The sequence below is a fragment of the Gallinula chloropus genome, assembly GCF_964237585.1.
Source record: "Gallinula chloropus genome assembly, chromosome: 2".
In the NCBI taxonomy this organism is placed as follows: domain Eukaryota; kingdom Metazoa; phylum Chordata; class Aves; order Gruiformes; family Rallidae; genus Gallinula; species Gallinula chloropus.
In genome coordinates, this window is record NC_140086.1 from 34687333 (window position 1) to 34708913 (window position 21581).

At 37.7% G+C, this 21581-nt stretch overlaps 1 protein-coding gene across 1 annotated transcript in view; it reads left to right on the plus strand.

Moving 5' to 3' along the window:
* UBE2W (ubiquitin conjugating enzyme E2 W) overlaps positions 1-21581 on the plus strand; it is a gene marked incomplete at its 5' end in the record, with an annotated part of 33518 nt that overhangs the window by 10538 nt on the left and 1399 nt on the right. Inside the window, 5 exon segments of the mRNA XM_084260594.1 lie at positions 10614-10705; positions 13704-13806; positions 16278-16433; positions 17543-17545; positions 17547-17637. Of these exon segments, the coding sequence (XP_084116720.1) occupies positions 10614-10705; positions 13704-13806; positions 16278-16433; positions 17543-17545; positions 17547-17637 (445 nt within the window).

Below are 21581 nucleotides of genomic sequence, written 5' to 3' on the forward strand. Positions count from 1 at the left end.
AAGAATTGCAAAGATAAGGCTGTTGAATGTATGCATTGATCTCTCTCTTCAGTTTTATTTTCTTTGTATTATTTGTCTATATCTCCTTAGAGCTGAAAATACAGGCTTTATAATAAGCCATGAGTATGGGCACACAGTTGAACTTGATTGGATTATGGTGCGAATATCTTACTGCTAATTGACACAGCCAGTGTAACAGTGCATGTATGATTTGCCCACTCCAATCATGAAGTATAATACATTAACTGAATGTGGTGGTTTAGCCCTGGCTGGAGGCCAGACGCCCACCAAAGTCAGTCTAATATGTATTTTCTCCCCTTAGTTGGACAGGGGAGAAAATACATATTTAGAGGCTCAAGAGACAAAGTAAGGACAGGGAGAGATCATTCTGTCAGCAATGACATGGGCAAAACAGACTCAACACAAAGTGAAGAAGAGAGAAACTGCCTAATTTATTACACTACACTACAAAGAACAGTGAAAAAACAGAGTTGGGAGCATGACCAGATCTTAAAACAAACGTAACCAGATCTTAAAACACTTTCCCCCACCACCACTCCCTTCTTAGCAGACTTCAGTCAGGATTTTGCTCCCTTTTTCCCCCCTGTTCACAGTACAGGGGTGCAGGGACTGGGGAAAATGGGGTTCTTGGTAGCACCTTCCCCTCATCCCTCCATTCTAAGCAGACTTCCCTTTAGCCATGATCTTGCTCCCTTCTTCCCCCTGCTCGCAGTACAGGGGGACAGGGACTGGGAGATGGGGGCTTCGGTCAGTCCCTATCAAGTTGGTTTCCTTTTTGGCTGGGGTGGGGGGGGGACATTCATTCCACACCCTCCCCCTGCCGCACCGTGGGGTCTCACCCACAGGAGATAGTCCTCCACGAACTTCTCCAATGTGAATCCTTTCCCACAGGGCTTTATCTCTTTATCGCAGTGTCTCTCAGTCCCAGTCCTCCATGGGATTCCAAACCTCCCCCCCCAGCAAACCTGTTCTGATGCAAATATTTCTCTCCTATCTCTGTGTCTCTGTTTTTCCTCATGGCTGCAAGTGCTGGCAGGGGCTTGTTCCAACGTAGGGTCACCGTGTCTTCTCTATGTCTCCACCTGCTCCATCCAGTGTGAAGCCCCTCCATGGGTTGCAGGTGGGGTCTTGGCCTTTTCCATGGGTTTCCCCATGGGCTGCAGGGGCATCTTTCTCTCCGGCACCTGGGTTGCCTCCTCCCCTGCCCTTCTCCGGCCTTGGTGTCTGCACAGCTCGTTACATCTTCTCACTCCTTTCTCAGGTGGCAAAATGCATCTGCTTCCAGATTTTCTCCTCTATGTGATTCTCAGAGGTGCTATGACAATCTCTTGGGCTGTGACTTTGACCTTGACTTGCTCGTTGTTTATAGTTTAGGCTGACAGAAAACTGTAACTGCTGCTTAAAGAAACCATCTCAGCAGCACAGCCTCACAGAACTGCAACACTGAAACAGTATTAATTGTCTATCTTAGTTGCTCTTAGCTATATGCACAGAATTTCTACTTGGTAGTGACCCCTATAACTGTATGCATTTTTGTTAAACTTTAACTCTCTTGGTTCCATTTTTCCAAGGGGAGGGGTAAAGGTATTGTAAGAGTTCTGACAACAGGCTTAGAACTGGAAATAGACACCTGATACTGTGATACTCCTTTTTAAAGGTGTTGAGAGAGGGGTAATTTTCACATACCTGCAAGAGCTAGATAAGTTTTCATGGTGGGGGAGGAAAATACCTTTGACTGCTCTGTTGCTTTGTGGGGGACTGGTTAAAGTCTGTCTGTGGGTATGATCCTTGTTTGTGGTTGCATTGGTTTTGACAGGAATAGAGTTAGTGTTTTTCACAGTAACTATGAGGCTGTGTTTTGAATTTGTGCTGAAAACAGTGTTGGTAACACAGGGATGCTTCAGTTACTGCTGAGCAGAGCTTATACAGAGCCAAGGCATTCTGTGTTCCTCACCCCTCCCCACCAGTGAGAGGAGGTTGGGGGTGCACAAGGAGTTGGGAGGGGACACAGCCTAGACAGCTGACCCCAACTGACCAAAGGGATATTCCATACCATATAATGTCATGCTTAATGTATAAGGGACTGAGTGAACAAGAATGAAGAGGGATGTGTTTGGATTTATACTGTCTTACCTTTCCAAGTAGTTGTTACGCATGCTGGAGCTCTGCTTTCTTGGAGGTGGCTGAGTACCTGCCTGCCCATGGGAAGCAGTGAATGGATTCCTTATTTTACTTTGTTTGCATGTGAGACTTTTGCTTTACCTGTTAAACTGTCTTTATCTTAACCCATGAGTTTTCTCCTTTCACTCTTAGAATTCTTTTCCCCATCCTGACATGGGGGGAGCGAGCAGCTGTGTGGGGCTTAGCTGCTGGCTGGGGTTAAACTGTGACAGGTGTTGGAATCAAGATTTCTGGTTTTTGGGGAATATGATAGTGATATTGCCATATATGCTTTAGGAAAATAGGTTATTTACTTTTGAGTTAGCTGACAGGGACACAGAGGCCAGTGAAGTAATTTTGTATCTGTTAGTAAACTTCTCATATATAACAGCTAGCTTAGTGGTGCACAGTAACCAAACTGTCTGATTCTAGGAGATGCATTCTGACATATTTGTGTTGCCAACCTCCAAATCGCCTATTGTCCTAAATTGCTACCCTCTCCCTCTTTTTGCGTATTGTATCTTTCTATATGTTTCTGCCTTGCCTTCTGCTTCTTTAGATGATTAACCAGGAAGCAGCACAAGTGAGAAATCAGCTGTGGCATCTGAAATGTTACCACACCAGTTCCAGAGATGAAGCAAGATGTCTGCCAGTTTAGAGAAAGAAGTGTGTATTTTTGTTAAGCCAAGGTGCTAAAAGCTAGTGGTTTCAGAGATACATTTACCTTGAACAGTGACAGTAAGTGCCATCCGTCAGCATTCAAGTGATACAGGTTGTTGTGAGCTGTCTGGAGATCCAACAGGAATTTTACTCCACTGACACCAGTTAATTTTGTGTTGTTTCCTCCATATGCTTTGAGAAATCTTATGAGCTTGACACTTCAGAAAATCTGTGGAGGATAACTGAAGGGGTTGCACAAATCCTGTTTGACTAAATTTGCAACAGAATGCAAGCCATTGCTATGTTAGTCATTTCTCAACTACTTTAATAAACTTTTCTTTTGGAACTGGTGTTTGGGTCTGTGTTAAGCTGTGTTCATTGACTTCATCCTTGAATCATACTTTCCTCTAGAGATAGGCGAATTAAGTAATCTTGGTTTCAAAGACTTCCAGCTTTTTGAAAATACTTGAGTAAGCTACTGGCTATGTCACTACTCATTGCCTTTTGCAGATGGTGATTCCTTTGATTGAAGGACTGTGGTGTTACGCAGCCTTGGGTTTCTGGGCTTTCTAGTCTGCTGTTCAGTTTTCCTCTAGATGATGAATTTGCTTACCAATTTGATACTTTTTTTTTACTTGGAAGTTGTATTAAAAGAATATTTGGACATAAAATCCCTTCTCAGAAATAAGGAAAAGGTAACATTAATTGCCTGTGCATCCTTCATTTATTTCCTCTTTATGTAAATAACTCCATGATTGCAGTCTGTTTTTCTTATTCAGTCTCTTTAAATAGAAAATGCACAAGTAGGAAGGGAGTTTCTATATGAAACGTGGCAAAGATGGTCTTGTGATATGATTCAGCAAGCACAGCTCCCAGGAGCATATCAGTGTTTAGAAAACATCTGTTTAGAGGTTGTTGTGGGAGTGAGTAGCTCCATTAGCTTGTAATTTTGAGTTAAAGGAACTGTTTGAGAGGCTGAGAGCAACTTGAGTAGGTGATGAAAAAATTGTTAGAACCGCAGACTGGTTTGGGTTGGAAGGGAGATCAAAGATCATCTAGTTCCAACCCCTGCCACAAGCAAGGATGCCCTCCACTAGACCAGGTTGTCCAAGGCCCCATCCAACCGGGCCTTCCACAACTCTTTGGGCAGCCTGTGCCAGTGCCTCACCACTTGCATAGTAAAGAATTTCTTCCTAAGGTCTAAACCTGCCCTCTTTCAGCTTGAAGCCATTGTCCCTTGTCCTATCACTACACTCCCTGATAAACAGTCCCTCTCCAGCTTTTCTCTAGGCCCCTTTAGGTACAGAAAGGCTGAATCATGATTCTTTTTTAATGATAATGAAATTGACTGTAGATAACTATGTTTTAACACAGCTGGAGGTCTATAAATAAAGGACTCCTGATAATTAAGTGCTGAAGGGCTACAAGTTTCTAGAAGAAAATACTAATTCACAATGACAGCTATCTCAGTATGGACAAAATATAGGAAATATAGTGAAAGTCAGTATGGCTTCATGAGTGACTTGAAGATTAAGGTAAAGCTCAATATGAAAGAAAGGGACAACCATCTAAGTGAAATCTACCCATGGTGCATTGTTTTAAATTAGCGTATTTGGAAAGCATTAAGAGAAGTTTTTATAAATCACTAGAAAGATGATGAAGGGAATAAACCTGTGAATAGAAAAGGAAAACAAAGAATAGATGACACAGATACTTAAATTAACAACAATGAAGCAGGAAATCATGCCAACCAAAGGACAGATGCAATACTTTTTAGGCACTGGATACTTTGTGAGACGCTAGCATTCAGCTGTGTGTGTTTTGAGGTTTAAGTGTTTAAACAACTGAATTAGGTTTTTGGCAATTATGTTGATTTTTCAGATATGTACACTTTGTTCTTCTAGAATCATGTGAAAATTATTCTGGAAGTCATTGGACGAAATAGTCTCTATATAGGATATAATAGACAATTAACTTATGAGTACCTAAATAAAAAGTAGCCAAAATGGATTTCAGAAAGAAGAATCATGTTGAACTAATGTGGTTGACTCCTCATAGTGTGTGGTAACTATTGTGAAAGAGGAGCAGTGGCTGTAGTCTGACTGTATAAACATTTTTGGCTTGCTTTAGTGTGACCTTTGAATAAGCACACAAGAAATATGTGGTAGAAATCAGATGGATTTGTGTGGTTGGTTCGGGGTTTTTTTTAATTTATTATTAACTGCAAAGACCACATCTCAAGGTGTGACAGTTGTAATTTGGTCCTAGTAAAATCACTCTTGTTTCAATTGAGTGTCTGATTTTGACAGGGTGATTGGTTCTGTCAAGCTGAATGGACCTACCAAAGGGCATTTTGAGCACAGTCTGCATTGGCTTTCATGCTTTCAGAACGTGGCTTGGATGGTTGAGATATTGCTATTTTTACAAAAGAGAGATGTGACTACAAATTGAGGAGAATTAAAATCATGCAGTTTGGTAGCAAAAACTACAAAGTATTTAAAATGAGGAGGAGGAGAGGGGAAATGAGGGTCTCATTTACAAGCATGACTGAGTAGCTGGCTGACTAGTGCTTGTGCAAAAGAGACTCTGGGTTCTGTGTGCAGACTGAGTCAAAAGTATTGTGCTGCTACAAAGAGAAAGGAGATCTCTGGGAAATATTCACTTAAGTGTCATGATGAAACAAAGGAATGAGCTGGAGACCAGCAAAAATTAAATGCTTAGAAAGTGACACTTGGGGAAGAAGGAGATTAAAGAAATAGTTTAGTAAAGACTTGGGAAAGGAGAGAAATTGATGTAAGAATTCTCTTCGATATCCCTGAAGAGTAAGGGAAGTAATTGAACATAATTTACTCAACTCACCTAGATCTCTTACTGTGAAGAAAATTCTTCTGTTTATAAAAGCAAGAGGTAGGGTGATGAGGAAAATGTTAAACGCTTTTAACTACAAGGATATTTTGGATCTTTGATCCATCCTGATGTTAGGAAGATGGAGAGGTGACTTCCCAGAGGTATTAAGTCCTAAGTTTATAAGGTTATACAAATGATAGCTAAAAGTGTCTGAAAAATGTTAATCCATTATACTTTGCCCTGCTATGTATGTCACTGATTGGTCTCAATAACTTTGTGCTGGAAAGAGTTTTCTATATTCATCTGTCAAATATAAGGAAGTGAAACTGTTCCTTTTCAAATGCTTAACTTCAGAAACTTATATTTTCAACATGCCTTTTGTACATAACATATGTGGGCTTGGTGTATCAGTGATGGTTTTTTTTAAAAACGTTAATTTAAACCAATTATTGTGAAGCTAAGAGTACATGTTTTTGGATTTGTGCTTGATGTTACAGTAGTCTTTAGACTTAGTTTTACTCTGAGAAAAATTAATGTTCCTTGTAACTTCTTTGGGTAGCTCATATATTGCTAAACACTGAAGAATTATTTTCAAGTTGTTGTATTTGAACTTTAGATGTTTTCTGAATTGCTATGGTAACTAGGATCTTAATTTCCTAATTAAACTATATAAAACTGCCCTTCAAGGGCTTCATTTAAGAGTGGTGGGTTGTTTTGGGTTGGGTTTTTTTTTTGTTGTTTAAACTGGATCTGGCTCCTGATAATCCAGTTTTGTATATTAGTGATATACAACGTGAGACAATTTACTTTGAGTTGTGGTAAGGTAGAGAGGAAAAAAATACTCTCCAAAGACATTATAAATGATGATTATATTCCAGATTTTCTGAATATCCTTAGCTGTGTATTGGGCTATGTGTGCAAGCCTGTAGCCAGCAGCTCAAGAAAATAAATTCTTCCTTTCCCTCTGGCCCTTGAGACCACATCTGGAGTAGACATCTTTAGAGAGTCTCAGTACAAGAAAAACATTGATGTACTGGAGTCAGTCCAACAGAAAGCCACCAAGATGGTTAGGGGATGAACTGTGTGATGTACAGGGAGAGGGGGACTGGATTTTTTTCATCCTTGAGAAGGCAAATAAAAGATCTTGCTGATGCCTGTAACAACCTAATGGGAGGGCAACAGGGGAAGTGGAGCCACAGTAGGAAGACAGGGAACAGCAGTCACAAATTGGAACACAAGCTCTTCTGGTAAATGTAAAAGAAACATTTTATAGCATGAGGACAGTCAAACACTGGAATGCGTTGACCAGAGAGGTTGATTAAAAGACCATTTTCTAAATGTTAGTTAGCTTCTCTCTTAAAACAATTTTTAGTATTTGAATGAACTCTGGTTAGTAGGCTGTTATGCCCTCTGCAGGCTCCCTGGAGCCTTCTTCAAGATGAACAACCCCAATTCTCTCAACCTGTTTTCATAGAAGAGGTGTTCCAGCCCTTTGATCTTTTTTGTGGCACTCCTCTGGACACACTCCAACAGGTCCATGTCCTTCTTGGGTTGAGGGCTTCAAAGGTGGATGCAGTACTCCAGGTGTGAGGTGTCACCAGAGCAGAACAGAGTGGCAGAATCACCTCTCTCAATCTGCTGGCCACACTTTGGATGCAGCCCAGGATGCAATTGGCCTTCTGCCCGCAGGTGCACATTGTTGGCTCATGTCCAGCTTTTCATCCATGAGTGTCCCCAAGTCCTTTCTAGCAAGTCATCTCCTAACCTGAGTGGATAACAGGGGTTGTTCCAACCCAGTTGCAGGACCTTGCACTTGGCTTTGTTGAACTTTATGAGGTTCACCTGGGTCCGCTTCTTCAGCTTGCCTAGATCTCTCTGGATAGCATCCTGTCCCTCTGGATGCCCTGGGGGGGCATGTTAACCTCTCCACCCAGCTTGGTGTCATCAGGAAACTTGCTGAGGGTGCACTCAATCCCGCTGTCAGTATCATTCATAGAGATATTAAACAGCACTGGTTCCAGCACAAACCCTTGAGGAACTCTACTTGTCATCGTCTTCCATCTGGACTTTGAGCCATTGACCACCACCTTCTGGATGCACCTATACAACCAATTTCTTACCCACTGAACAGTCCCCACATCCAGTCTGTATCTATTCAACTTAGAAGGATGTTGTGGGGGACCGTGTCAAAGGCCTTGCAGAAATCCAGATAGGTGACATGCGTAGCTCTTCCCTTGACTACTGATGCAGTTACTTGGACTTGTACCTGTTGAGTAAAGCTGTGTCTCAAATTGCTTCCCTGTCCTCCGTGTGCATTAGCGTAGTTTCTGGGAGGATCTGTTCCATGATCTTCCCAGGCACAGAGGTGAGGCTTGACAGGTCAGTAGTTCTCAGGGTCCTCATTCCTACCCCTTTTAAAAGTGGCTGTAATGTTTCCTCTCTTCAAGTCACTGGGGACTTCACCTGGCTGCCATGACTATTCAAATGTCATGGAGAGCTGCAAATAGACAGAAGTTACATTGACACTTGTTTGAACTGGATGTCTTAGAAACAGTTTCCTTTTTGTCTTTAGAAATGTAATTCTGTTCACTGTGATATTTTTGAGCCAAAGTGTGGATGGTTTCTCATGTCACTTTTCTGAGATGCATTTTTGGATCTTGATATATTTTGTACTGCAGCTGATGAGAAGTGATGTCTTGTCTGTATGTATTGTGTGTAATGGACAAGCCTCTCTGGCAGTGTCAGCAGATGTTTAAAATCAGAGGAACAGAGTACTTCAGTGGTACTCTACTGATCACATTTTAATTTTTCCCTTGGTTTACTGGGTATTTTTTAATATAAAGAACCATAAATATTATATATTTATTAATATCTATAAAAAGCTGTAAAGCAAACTGAGATAACTTTTTGCACTGTTGAGATGGATAAAAGAGTGACTGAGGCTGTATTGCACTGAAAAGATGGTTGATAGTCAAAGGTCCAGACTTTAAATGAGACATTATTATAAGTGTTGATAATTTGGTAGGTTACAGAACAAAGAAAAATTCCTCTTTTCAAATTACTGTGTTTGATCAGGTATTGATACTGTAATGTGGCTGGTTTAATTTTAAAATGGATATAGGCACCTTTTTATAAGGACAACGTTACATAGTTACTCTACTACTGAATTAACCACTCTTCTTTAAGGGAGTTTTAATTTTCTCTTCCCATATACTGTTCTCATCTCTGAAATGTTTAAATATTTCCCTTTCTGGTGATGTGTATGACAAGGCACCCACAGGTTGACTACCGCCGAGGCTTGTTTATTGTTGGTCTTGGAAAGTGTGAGAGAATTGACTTAAACATCTCTGCTGCTCAAATTAAGGATTTGTAAAATGGTTGTGGAACTTTGTTCTTTTGCCATTGAATTCCTAACAGTAAGTTTAATTTGTAATAGTAGTATTAAACACTGTTGGTGTTTATAATTTGAGCTGCAGAAAGCAAAAGGGGAGCACTAGGGATCTAACCCGTTTTTTCACTGTGTCAGCAATCTATATAGCTTTCTCTTGAAAATGCTGGCATTGTTTTATTTCAATTAGTTTGTATCTCTACACTGATTATAATAATCTTTAAAATTCTTTCATGATAGAGCATTTCACTTCTAAACATATTTGTGTAATTGCTTGCAAATAAAAGATTTAAGTATGCTATTTGGGTTCAAGTTAGGAACATTCAAAAGCCAAAAGCAATTTTTAGGGCTGCTCGATAGAGACAGAAAGCTATATCAACATGTAAATTGTGAATGTATAAGGAAGTTTTCTTTAAGAGTTGCATGTCTGAATTTGCTGTTATCCTACTTCAAAGGTATTATATATTAGCGAGATACAGAATCACTCCTATGTTGACAAATGGGCACTTTATTTTCTCCTGTAGATTTTTTTTTTTTAAGTTCTAAGCCTCAATAATTTGTTTGGAAAACAAAACAGCTACCAATGTGTGATAAAACTAGATTTAAAAAAAGAAAATTCATGTTGAATCAAAATTAGATACTAAACCCCCAACAATATTTATTCCTCTTGAGTACTAGATTAGGTTTAAATCTTACATAAAGTAATTTTTACTGGTAGGATGATTCAAGTGGACTGGTAGGCGGTAAACACTGAAATTGTTGACAGGAAAAAGGAGAGTAAGAAATGAGAAAGCCTTGAACTTTCTAGATGGCTTGGGAATGACAAAACATGTTGCATAATTGTTTACATGGAGAAAATAGACTGAATGCAGTGCCAATGAGAGCACGTCAGAGTGCTCCATAGATTATAAGAAACAGTTCTTTTAGCTGTTGCAGAAGCAGCTACTATTTTATGCCTATCAAAATAGGTAAGAATTACCCAAGCTACTGGTGTAATGCTTTTCTAAATACTGTGACTCTGTAGGTTGTAAGATGCAGTTGCTATTAAGCTGTAAAGTAGTTTGTGGTCTGCAAGTCTCTAGTTTTAGTTTTGTGTTCTCTCATCTGGGATGACTTGGAATGAGGCAAAGGCTTTGCATGGATGCCAGATAGAGGAGGAAGAGTTGGGCTGTTAAAGTATTGAAGACTTAATTGTAAATCTGATGTTATCAGGGGAATATGAATTGTTTACTGCTAGGTGTAGAGCTCTGACTAGACATCTTTGTAATATGACAAAGTCCTGGATACCTCTGTGTATTTCATAATGCAACAGCTTTTCTCTTAGCAGTGTTGGAAATATAAGTCCTGTTGCATTTTACCAAAAAAGTAGGTTTGTCAGTGACTTTTCAGAGGAGTCTTCCTTTCAGTTTGACTTTGTACTTAAATTTTCACATAAAACTTCATTTACCTTTCAGTAATTGATGAAATGTACTTTAGAGTGTGTTTTAATTGTTGAACTTTATTTATATTTCAAATATTCTATACTATTTCTTTATAGAAACGATTACAAAAAGAACTATTGGCATTGCAAAATGATCCACCTCCAGGAATGACTCTAAATGAAAAGAGTGTACAAAATTCAATTACACAGTAAGTATATGTAGACTTTTATTTGTGCTATCAAGCTGAAAAGTGTAAGTAATGAAGTGTCTTCTGCGTTCTACTTTCACCACTTACTCCTAGTAACAATCTGAATTTGTCTTAGTCAACTCAATGAACATATTGCAGTAACATGCTGGATGCTCTCAAGAACTGGATAGTGAATTCATGAAATTTTTATTAGGCATTTTATTGGCTAACAAAATGTCAATTGGTAAAAGCCTCTGCATGTTTTAGAATAAAATAATTTAACAAACTCTGATAGCTACTTACCTCTGAAAGCCCTCTAAATTTATTGAAATAATGGAGTAGCTTGTTTAGACTTTGTGTGTTATTTGTATTCAACGTATTTTGTAGCTGTTAATTTCTATTACCTTCTTTTTCTAAAGCAAATAAAAGAAGCTTCTTAAAGAGTGAAGTTACCCAAGTAAATTTCTTTGCACTTTCCTTTGTACTTTAGCTTTTTCTGTGAATAGCAAAACAAAGAGAAACATGGTTAAATGTCCTGTGTTCTGTCTGTAGAAATGATCAGGTTTCCTGGTATTTAAGATATTTTTTTAATTGACTGCAATTCAAAACATGTAGACTCTTGACATTTACTTTAGATATTTTTCTTAGTTTCATAGAAATGTTAAAATAATCTTAGTAGATGTAAACATTTATAGAAGAATGAATCTCGGGTTATATCTTCTGGACTATGTTAGTGATTGATAGGTCAATTTAAAAACAGCACAGAGCTGATTTCTGATGCTTTGTGTCTGGATATTTGCTGATGGCACTCAGTGTTACATGAGGCTTCTATATACAGAATTAAACACTGCTCTTGCTTTTTAAATGATGCTGGGTTTTGTGATAGTTCATGCAGATGAATATGACACACTTTTCAGACTTTTGAAAAAATAATAACAAGCTGCTGTACAATGGCTGAAAGAAGGACTTAATATTGCAAGTATTTTTCTATTCTATGATTGATTTTCACTCATTTAAACAAAAAACAACCATTAAGTGAAAGTTTACAGCAGATGAAGAGTTGGAAAAGAAAAAAAATCTATTGCTTTTTTTCTGTTTGTGTATTTCCATTTTTGTTAAGATGTCTCTGTTTCTGCTGTGTACGATTTTTTTATACCTTTCAGTACCTTACAAATAAAACCTTCTTGTTTACTGTCTTGGAATTGTCACTGTTTAAGAAGATTTCTGTCATAAATAACACTATTTTTACTCTTGGGAGATTTTTTTATGTGAAGCAGCATGCTCAGAGTTCATTAATCAAGTTGCAGTTTGAACTGATGCAGCTGAGATTTGTGTAGCAATACTAGCTTGGTTTTGAAAGCTGTTGAATAAAATATTTGGATCCAATGATGTAACTGGGTCATTTGAAATCTTAAGCAATTATCTATTTTAAATACACAAGGATTAGAAATTTGAGATGGCTAAACTGTAAAGCACACAGGAAAGATGGGTTCTAGCGATTTCTTGACCATAAAAGGAGCATGTCCAGGCAGCGTTATCATAGTAAATTAAACTTTCAAAACGTGAAAGTGAAGGTTCTGGATCACCAGGACCAATAAAGCTACAGTGTGTTGGTGCAGCATGTGTAGAAGTGTAAAAGCAGGAGGCATAAGAAGAGAAGAGGTATGGGGTCTGGAGCACAGGTAGATCAAATTGAGGGAGTTTTCACAAAACTAAAACACAGAACACTAGTGCAGCCATCATCACGGTACTGGTAAAGATGCATTCCTCCTGAAGAGTATGACAGCTAGCAGTCCAGTAGAGAAACATTTTTTCTTAAATAAAAAAGGGGAGAAAATAAGAGAGTAATAGAGGAGAAGATAAAAATACGCATGGCTTAAATACACAGGGGAGAGTGCATATGACAGGAGGATGGAACATTTGGGAACAGGATCATTGGATGGAGGAAATGTTGACTTTCCTGAACTCAGTACTATTCTCAAAAATTTCAGCTGTCTCACTTGAATCTAATGTAAATCTTACCTAGACCATTTTTTGTAGTTTCTTGCTAATTCTTTACCTTGTTGTATCGCTCAAATGTGTAAAACTCAATCAAGGGTGAAAAGCAGAAATGGGGAAATGATGCTGCAAAGAATGGTGTTGTGATCAACAACAAAACTCCAAAGTGACAGAAGTTAGATAGCAGAGTGTTGCTGTATGTGTTAAACAATATGCAAAGCATCTGGTTTTGACTGGATTTAAAAAAAAACCAAAACAAACCCCACCAAATCAGCAACAGAAACAAGGCTTATACCCACCACCATCCCCTGCCAACTCCACATGTCAGTTACTTCCATGTTGATGGAAGGAGCAGGAACAGAAGAGAAAGAATACTGTGATGTACGAAGTGTTATATTTATTAAAGTTGTAAAACATTATTTCTTCTGTTTTGTTTTTAATTTTGTGAAGCTTTCCTTTTTTTTTTTGCTTATACTATTTTTTTTACAGTTTTGGTTCTGTTACCTGCCAGGGTATAAACTAACTTCTGAGTTTTGCACAGGTGTAAGTGCAAGAGGAGCATTGCCCTTTGCCCTTGGATATAGATTTTATTTTAATAAACTGTATTGATGACTTCCTTGACAGAAAAGTAAAAGGAGTTGAAAGAATGCATACTGATTTATTATTTTCTTCCAAGTCGGTTTTTGTGTAGGAATAAACTTTGGAACAGGTTTCCTGTTTCACCTTTGTGTTGTCTCACGTTAACAGTCACTTTATTTGGAACTGATGGGTTTCTCTTGAGTTCAAGCCATAATTACTTGTGTAATTTGCAGTCTTATATCAATGTCTGTATGTAAAATACCAAGCTTGTTTCTTTCAGATGTAGGCTTCACGTTACTCACTTTTGTGATATTTATGATACTTAAGCGAAGTTTAGACAATTGGCCTGTGATTGATAATTGATTTGATTAGTTCTGTGCTCCAGGAGTAAAACTGCGACTTGTCAGTACGCAGTACTAACAATTTATTCCCTGTTCCTTAGATGGATTGTAGACATGGAAGGTGCTCCAGGAACACTATATGAAGGGGAGAAATTTCAGCTTCTATTTAAGTTCAGTAGTCGTTACCCTTTTGATTCGCCTCAGGTAATTGCTTTCTTACTTCTTGCTTAATGCTGCCTTATGAGCTCCAGCTGCATGACACATGCTGAATATTAGTATCATCCATGTACCTTAATGCGAGATATAGTTAATGTAATTTGTATTGAACACATTGTACAGATGCCTTTTCTTTTAAGAATGGCTCTACAGTGAGGTGTAGTGCTGTGACAGTCTGTTTCATAGGAGATGAAAGAGCAGTGTAAACAGCAGGCTGCTTTGAGGTTGATACTGGTATCATATGAAAGAGGAACACGAGGTACAGTAAGAAGGTCCCCTTCACTGCAGTATAGGAATAAATGAATTGCTTCTTCGTCCCCTCTCTCTTGCTTCCAACTACTTTTTAGTTTGTTTTTAAGCCTTCTGTATCTTCTCTACTGCCAACTGTAATACAGCTGGGGGAATACTGTGCTTGTGGTAGGGATTCTATAGGCAGATGACATCTTTGAAAATCTAGTGGTTGTAATTGAGGTGTGGGATACTGTGTTGTTTTCATAGTGTCATAAAGAACTAAAGGGGCAGCAATTCTACTGGACTGAAGGAGGAGTTCTGTACATCCATCACTCCATTATCTTGAACAAAACATGGCTGCTGAGAGTAGTGTTCAGTTATCAGCCCTGCCTATCTGGAGAAAAACAAAAGTGCCTTAGTTCTTGTCCTGTCTGTTTCACCTCAAAGTTCCAAGAGTGATCTCTGACAGTTTTCTCATTAATGTTGAAACTGGAATATGGAGCTGACAGGCAAAAGTCATAAAGATTATGTATTTTTGGGTACCATGATCAAAGTCTTAGGTTTTAGGGAACAAACTGGCCACCTGTAGTTCTACACCCCATCAGGTTTGCAGTAAACTTCTCATGGGTGGCCCACAGGAGAGTAGGCACTGTTTGTACCGATTACCCAACCTGTGTATGTGGCTGTGTGCAATTTATTGTAAACCAGCAAATCAGATCTGTACATGTACATTGATTTTAAAAATTTTTTAGATTTTTTTTTAGCACAGAAAACAATGAAGAATTTAAGTACTGGATACTTAATGATTGTAGATGTCTAGAATGTCTGTTATAAAAACGCTGCTGTGCAATAAGTTCATTCTGTATTACAAGTCTATGGGGTCATAATTCTCTCTCCTGCAAATCTACTTACTGTGAATTGACAGTTTGCACTTAGACTACTCAGAGACTCAGTTGTTTTCTGCCTTCGAATGTATGTTGTCTATCATAGCGTGCATGCTTGTATTTATGTAGCATGCCTAGTTCTGGTTTTCCTATAAAAGGAAGACAGCAGTGAAACACATTACTGGATTATGAAGGTAAGCTCTTCAATGCTTAAGAAATACCAGTTTTATGACCTATGCAAGATGATTCTGAATCCAGGGGTTTTTATCTGCTGCCTTAGAAACTTACCTGCCATTTGGAAAATAGATTAAACTCTCTAATTTCATATTCCTGTATGATGAAGCTGTTTCTTGTTTGTAGTCAGTGATGAGGTGGGTATGTTGTGTACATATATGCATATTTGTATACATACATATATATCTAGATAACTTGCAAAACACTTAAGAGGCTTCTAGGTATTATGGTTGTGAGTGGTAGAGGTTTACTATGTCATTGCATAAAGGATGACAGTGGTGGTGATGGATAAGGGGCTCAGGAGATGAATGCTGCAACTAAGCTTTACTTTTGCTCTATTTCTATTGGTCCTGAGCCAATGTGTTTGACAAAAACTTGATGTAAGAGCAATAGTTGTCAAAATTGCTTTTCTAACCTTTTCTTGACTGTGATACTATCTTTTAATAGAGAGAAGTGAAGGTCCTAAATGCTCTTCTTCCATATTTGTTCATGTCAAATAAAAACATACCCACTTGAAAGAATGATCTAAAAATATTTCCTATGTGGTAACGTAGTTCAGTTGAATGAGTCCTTTGTTTTAAAGTAAATAGGATTGATGAGTTTTACTCTGTATGCTGGAACCTGGATGAGTTGTTCAGAACTTAATTTCTGTTGTGTCCAGGGTTATAGAAATACTCATTTGTGAATCTCATTATGTTTCTGGATGTATGACATTGTGGCTTATGAAATCATTAAAATCCAGTGTTTTGGCTGGGCAACTGTATTCCTTAGGATGTGAAAGACTGAGGCTGCAAGATGTGAAAAGCTTAGCTTGCTGTCTTTTTAGTGTTACCTTTGTGTTTTTCTGTGCTACATAAATATTCATAGGAAAACCCCTACATTTAACTATTTAGTTATCTTCACTACCTAGTTAGGCTTCCATTGTTTTATTTTCCATTTTAGCTAATAGCTTCCCAAAATGAATGAACCTAACATGGTAAGGTGTGCTATTTAGGGTAAGTGAAAATGGCAGATCCACTTAAATAAGATACTCTTGTTTTCCCCAAAGCCATACAGTCTTATTTAAAATCTGGACAATAAATTACAATTGTGTTTGTTCTTTTTTTATAGGTCATGTTTACTGGAGACAATATTCCTGTTCATCCTCATGTTTATAGCAATGGTCATATCTGTTTATCCATTCTAACAGAAGATTGGTCTCCAGCTCTCTCAGTGCAATCTGTTTGTCTTAGCATTATTAGCATGCTTTCCAGCTGCAAAGAAAAGGTATGGGCTTTTTTAGCATTTTGGAGTAGAATGAGTAAAAGTTAGAAGTTTGTTTACTTTGCAAAGTGAGACTTTTCATTTCTCAAATTGTAAAACAGGCAAAACTACTACTATATCCATGTTTCTACTACTGAAAAAATACTAAACTAGAACTGCAAAGCTAACAGTGTGCAGTAAGTACTTTGTTGCTGTTTTCATGGTAACCTGCTCTTATATCAGAGGAGGAGTGACTGAAATACTAGCTGTACTAATTGGGAAATTCAGTGATGTTTTAGGACAATTCTTTGTAAATTGATGCTGTCTCTAATGGCAGTGCAAAATGCAGGTCTCTGTCTTTAATGCATATGTTTTGTAAGGTGTTGCAGCTGTACTATTTCAGTGATTTGATAATTTTAATTTCCAGAAATGAAATGGTGCTAAGCTGCTTCTTTTGGTCATAGATGAGTGGCACTAATATCTCAGACTATTTTTTTTCTTTTTTTTTTTTTTTGCAAGGAGACTACCCTTTTATTTTTGACCATTTCTTTTGCAGTGGAATATCTGTAGAAGTTAGATGTTATCAGAGCTTGTACATCTGTGCTATCCAAATGTGCCTATTTATGTCACATCCTAATCAGTCTTAATCATGTGTATGTGGTAGAAAAACATGCCCAAAATGGCTTTGTGTTGTATCCTATGACTTTGGTTTTGCCTAATGATGACTCTTGTGAAGACAACTGAAGAATATGAAGTATTGATCAGATACAGATGTTTAAGTTATTTTTTTTCTCACTCCAAGATGACATTTATGGATGTGAATTGGATATGTCATAATTGGAAAGGAATTTCATTTGGATTTTTTGAACAGCAGCCATTCCATTCTTGGGGGTTGGGGTTTTTAATTTATTTCTATTCCATCTATCACCAAAACTGATGGTATTTTTCATTAATATTTTGTTTACAGTATTTCCAGTCAGAATTGTTACCTGGATTCTTAAGAGACTTTTTTTTTTTTACAAAGGTCTAGTGCTCCCTGTTACATCATTTTCAGTGCATTCACGTGGCTGCCTTTCATAAGCTTATTAAATAGCTCATGTATGATAATGTGAGGATTGTTTGATTATTTGTAGGTCTTTTCTTCTGTTGCAGAGGCGACCTCCAGATAACTCATTTTATGTAAAAACATGTAACAAGAATCCAAAGAAAACAAAATGGTGGTACCATGGTAAGTATTTAACTAGGACCAGGAACTAAAATATTTCTCTTTTCAGGCTGATGACAATTAAAATGTAGGGAAGTAGGATTAATGCACTTAAAACCTTTAAACTTTTTTTTTAAATTCCAAAAGGTTATTAAAATCCTGTCTTTGAGATACTCTGCTGTGATTTTTTTTTTATGTCACTCTTTAATAATTCCTTATGGAAATTTAAACAGTACAGATTTGTATGTTTTCAACTGTAGGATTGAACTTGAACGCAAGCTTTGGTAAACTATTAGTCCGTGACAAGCCTTAAATTTGGGATTGGGGAAGGTCCATAAAGAAGCTAGGTTTAGCTGTAAACTCAGGGGCTTTTGTTGTTGGTGGTAATGCTTTAAGAACTTTTATGGCAATTAGAAGATGACTATTTCTTTGTAAACAGCTATGTGTTTTAATAGATTTCTGCTGCTAATTGGAATTTCTAGTGTGGAATAGTTGGCTGACTTAAAGCTCTGAAGAACTAATAATAATATAGTAATAAGATTCTACATGTACATGATATAAAGTATCTCATACAGAATTCGCTACGTATAGTAGTAAAGTGTCTGCAGTGCTAATGTTGTGTTGGTTGGGTTTGGGTTTTCTTTGTGTGTGTTTTTGGTGTTGGTTTTTTTGGTTGCTTTATTTATGCTTGTGGTTTCGTTCTTCTAGCTTACCATTTGTCATCCTCTTCCCAGAGCTGGGATTGGCTCTATGTGCTGAACTTACCCACTTCTTTAGTGATAGAAAGAAGGGGTAGAGACATGCACTGCTTTTCTTTCCTCTTGTGTTGGCCTATACTTCCTTTGCTTTCCCACCTGTACAGTATTTTTCTAGGTAGTTATCAGAAGCCCCCCTCTGTATTTTGGGAAGGATGTGTTAGACCAGGTAGTACTGTAGGCTAGGGTGGTGCAGGAGGACTTGATCCTATCACTGCCTTTCACTAAAGGGTCCTTCATAAGGCATCCTCTGTTTTTTACTGCCTCCCCACGCTAAAACATGTTCTGTCCCCTATGTGAAAAGAAACCAGGTATTTTGAGACAGTGGGAGTTAATTACTGAGGAGGCAAATGCCAAAGCCTTCTTAAAAGCCTGTAGATGCCTTAACAAGAAAATCTTGAGAGTTTCATAATACTTGCTGAGACCCATGGGTTCTTGAGATACGGTAATGGAACAGAATGAAACTCTGTTTCTCATAATACTCCAACAGTATCTCTAAAAGAAGCTGACTTCAGTTACATTAAGAGGAGTGCTGTATGTCATGGGATTAAGAGGTATTTAAGAAACTCGGGACTGTTTATTGTGCAGTTGTACAGTATGTTGTTTTTAAAATTGACTCAAAGAATAATAATCCTGTTGCTTCATCTTCACCAGATATTCAGTGATTGCTTTATCTTCTCTCTATTTTTGCACTCTTGCAATATGTTTGGTGCTTCTCTGTTTCTAGTTTTGTTTTCTCTTTATTGGCAATTTGGGGAGAGATTTTATTAACTATTTTTATTTTCATTTGCTAGTTATTTTTAAAAAGAAACAGGTTTCATTTATTTTCTTTATCTTGTGATTGAAGTATCTTCTGTCTACTTTGAATTTGTACTAGTCTCGTTTTGATTCAGGATTGTCTATCAAGGAGAACAGTCTGCAGATATTGCTTTGATTTCTTACTCATGAAATTCAATGTGAGTTAAACCAGCAAAACACTAAAGTGTGAAAAGAAATGTGGGTTATCTGGCTTTGAAAGTTGCTATAGAATTGTCTCTCAAAACTATCAGTGCTTATAGTCTGCCAAACAAGTCATTTACTTACACTCAAGTAACATGATGGCTGTTTTCTGAAAGTCAGAAAACCCTACCTCTCCCCAAATTCAGACCAATCTAAAAACCAACCTGAGGCAAAAGAAAACAAGTCTGTTCATTTAAATAATTCATACTGTTTTGCTTAATATTTTCATTTTTTTAAACTTCCTCTTTTAAGTACTGATTACAAAAGTGGTCATGATTCATGAGCTTTCCCCTTACACCATTAAATTATTACATTCAAAATAAAACATGCCTAAAGTCCACCGAACAAAATTTCTCTTGAATGTTAGAGGGATTTTCCTTCAGGTTGTGTGCCACTTGCTCCTTCTCTCAGTCAGTCCCTTAGAAAAGATGCTTCTGTCATCTTCATTTTCTGCTCTTGCTTCAGCTGAAGTATCTAATCTTATGGTTGAACCACTTAGAGCTGGGTAAATAAGAGGAGAAAAAGCAATTCCAACCAAGAAAGCAAGCCAGCCGTCCAAGGGTAACCACTGGGAGAAACAAATGCCAGTCCTAATACAAGAACACATGGAGAGAGAGGCATAGTGCTTCTGCCCCTTCTGCTGTCAGCTAGCCATAGGGCTGTCTTAACTTTAATGTGACTATGAATCCCTGTGTTTTGAAAAAAAGAGACTGTTACCTCTTCTAATATATGCCTTTGAAAGATTTCTTCTTTTTTTCTAGTAAGTGCCTGGAATTTACATAGCTGGGAGCTAATAGTGCACATTTGGGAGCTGATGTAAAGCAAACTGGTGTGAACACAGTGATAAAGTGGCACTTTGATATTTATTCTGACATATAAATGTGTGTGTCTGTGCATTTAATCTCCTATTTCATTCCCACTCCACCAAAGCAACTTACTCCATAAGCCGAGTTATGGAGCCTTGTTTGCCACAAACTGATGTCTCTGCAAGCCCTGTTTCAAAATTCCGGGTGGTTGATAACTAAAATATTTAGTCTGTCTGCTCTGCCCAGTGTCTGCATCAACTGTATGTTGAATTTCATGATGAATTTCAAGCTGAGAGTTGATTGTGTTGTGTTTGACAGGAGGATCTTACAGATAGTTTTCTTGGGCATATGAGTGCAAATTTGTTTCATAAAGCTGTTGCCTGGTTTTGGTATTGTCAGGAGGTAGATTTTTATGAAGAGAGGTAGCTTTCAACCCCCAGGTTTGGGGTTTTTTCTTTCTTTTTTTTTTTTTTTTTTTAGTAGGAAGTATTTTCTCTGCCATTTGGCCTAAATGTTCAGTACACAATTTAAATATCCCTTCTGTCTCTCTTCCATCCTTGTCCAATCTTTTTTACATGTACAGTATCCTGCTATCAAAATCAAGAGGGTTTTTTTTACATGTGATGGTATTAATTGCATCATGTTTTCCAATGAGAATGTAGAATTGTTTGCTGCTATTTTGTACATACTAAATCTGCACACTGTAAATATACTGTTTCTGAGGCTATGTTTTCTAGGTGTGAGGTTACAGGTAAGTGTGTTTCAACATAACCAGACAGCAAATTTGCTTTCTGTTAACAAGCTTAATAATCACTGTTACCACATGCAAATACACTGCAGGTTGGTGTGTGGAAGACAGAGTTTAAAAGGGAGAGGTTTCACGGAGAAGTAATTATTTTGATACTGAGCATTACATGTTCTGTAGATCACAGTATCTAAGACTTAGTGAATGGAAGTTATTTTCAGGAGTGAGGTTTTAGGATTATAGAAGTAACCTGGTATTTTTGCATAATTGTCAGCTGTAGTTCATGTTGATCCTTGAGGGGAAAAAAATTAATAAATATGATTAAATATATGTGTGTATAAAGGGTTGAGAGTGCATCAGGAGAAGCCCGCTCTGCCAAATCCTGTTGCTGTGTATTCCTTATAAAAGGATTTCTCTATTTGGTAACTGGGATACTTCAAGGGGGCAAAATGTTAAGCATATTTGCTCTTTCATTTTCTGAATGAGTGGCTTTCTAAATATCGAGTGTGGAAGTCACCGTCCTTTTAATGGAATATTTGCTAATATGCTTGGGGAGGTGTATGTGTTTTGGAAGGTTTATCTGTGACATTATCTTTTGCCCCCAAGTTGTTACTGAACAAAAGCAGAGTTATTCAGTCGGTGTATTTCTGCTGCGTGTTGCTG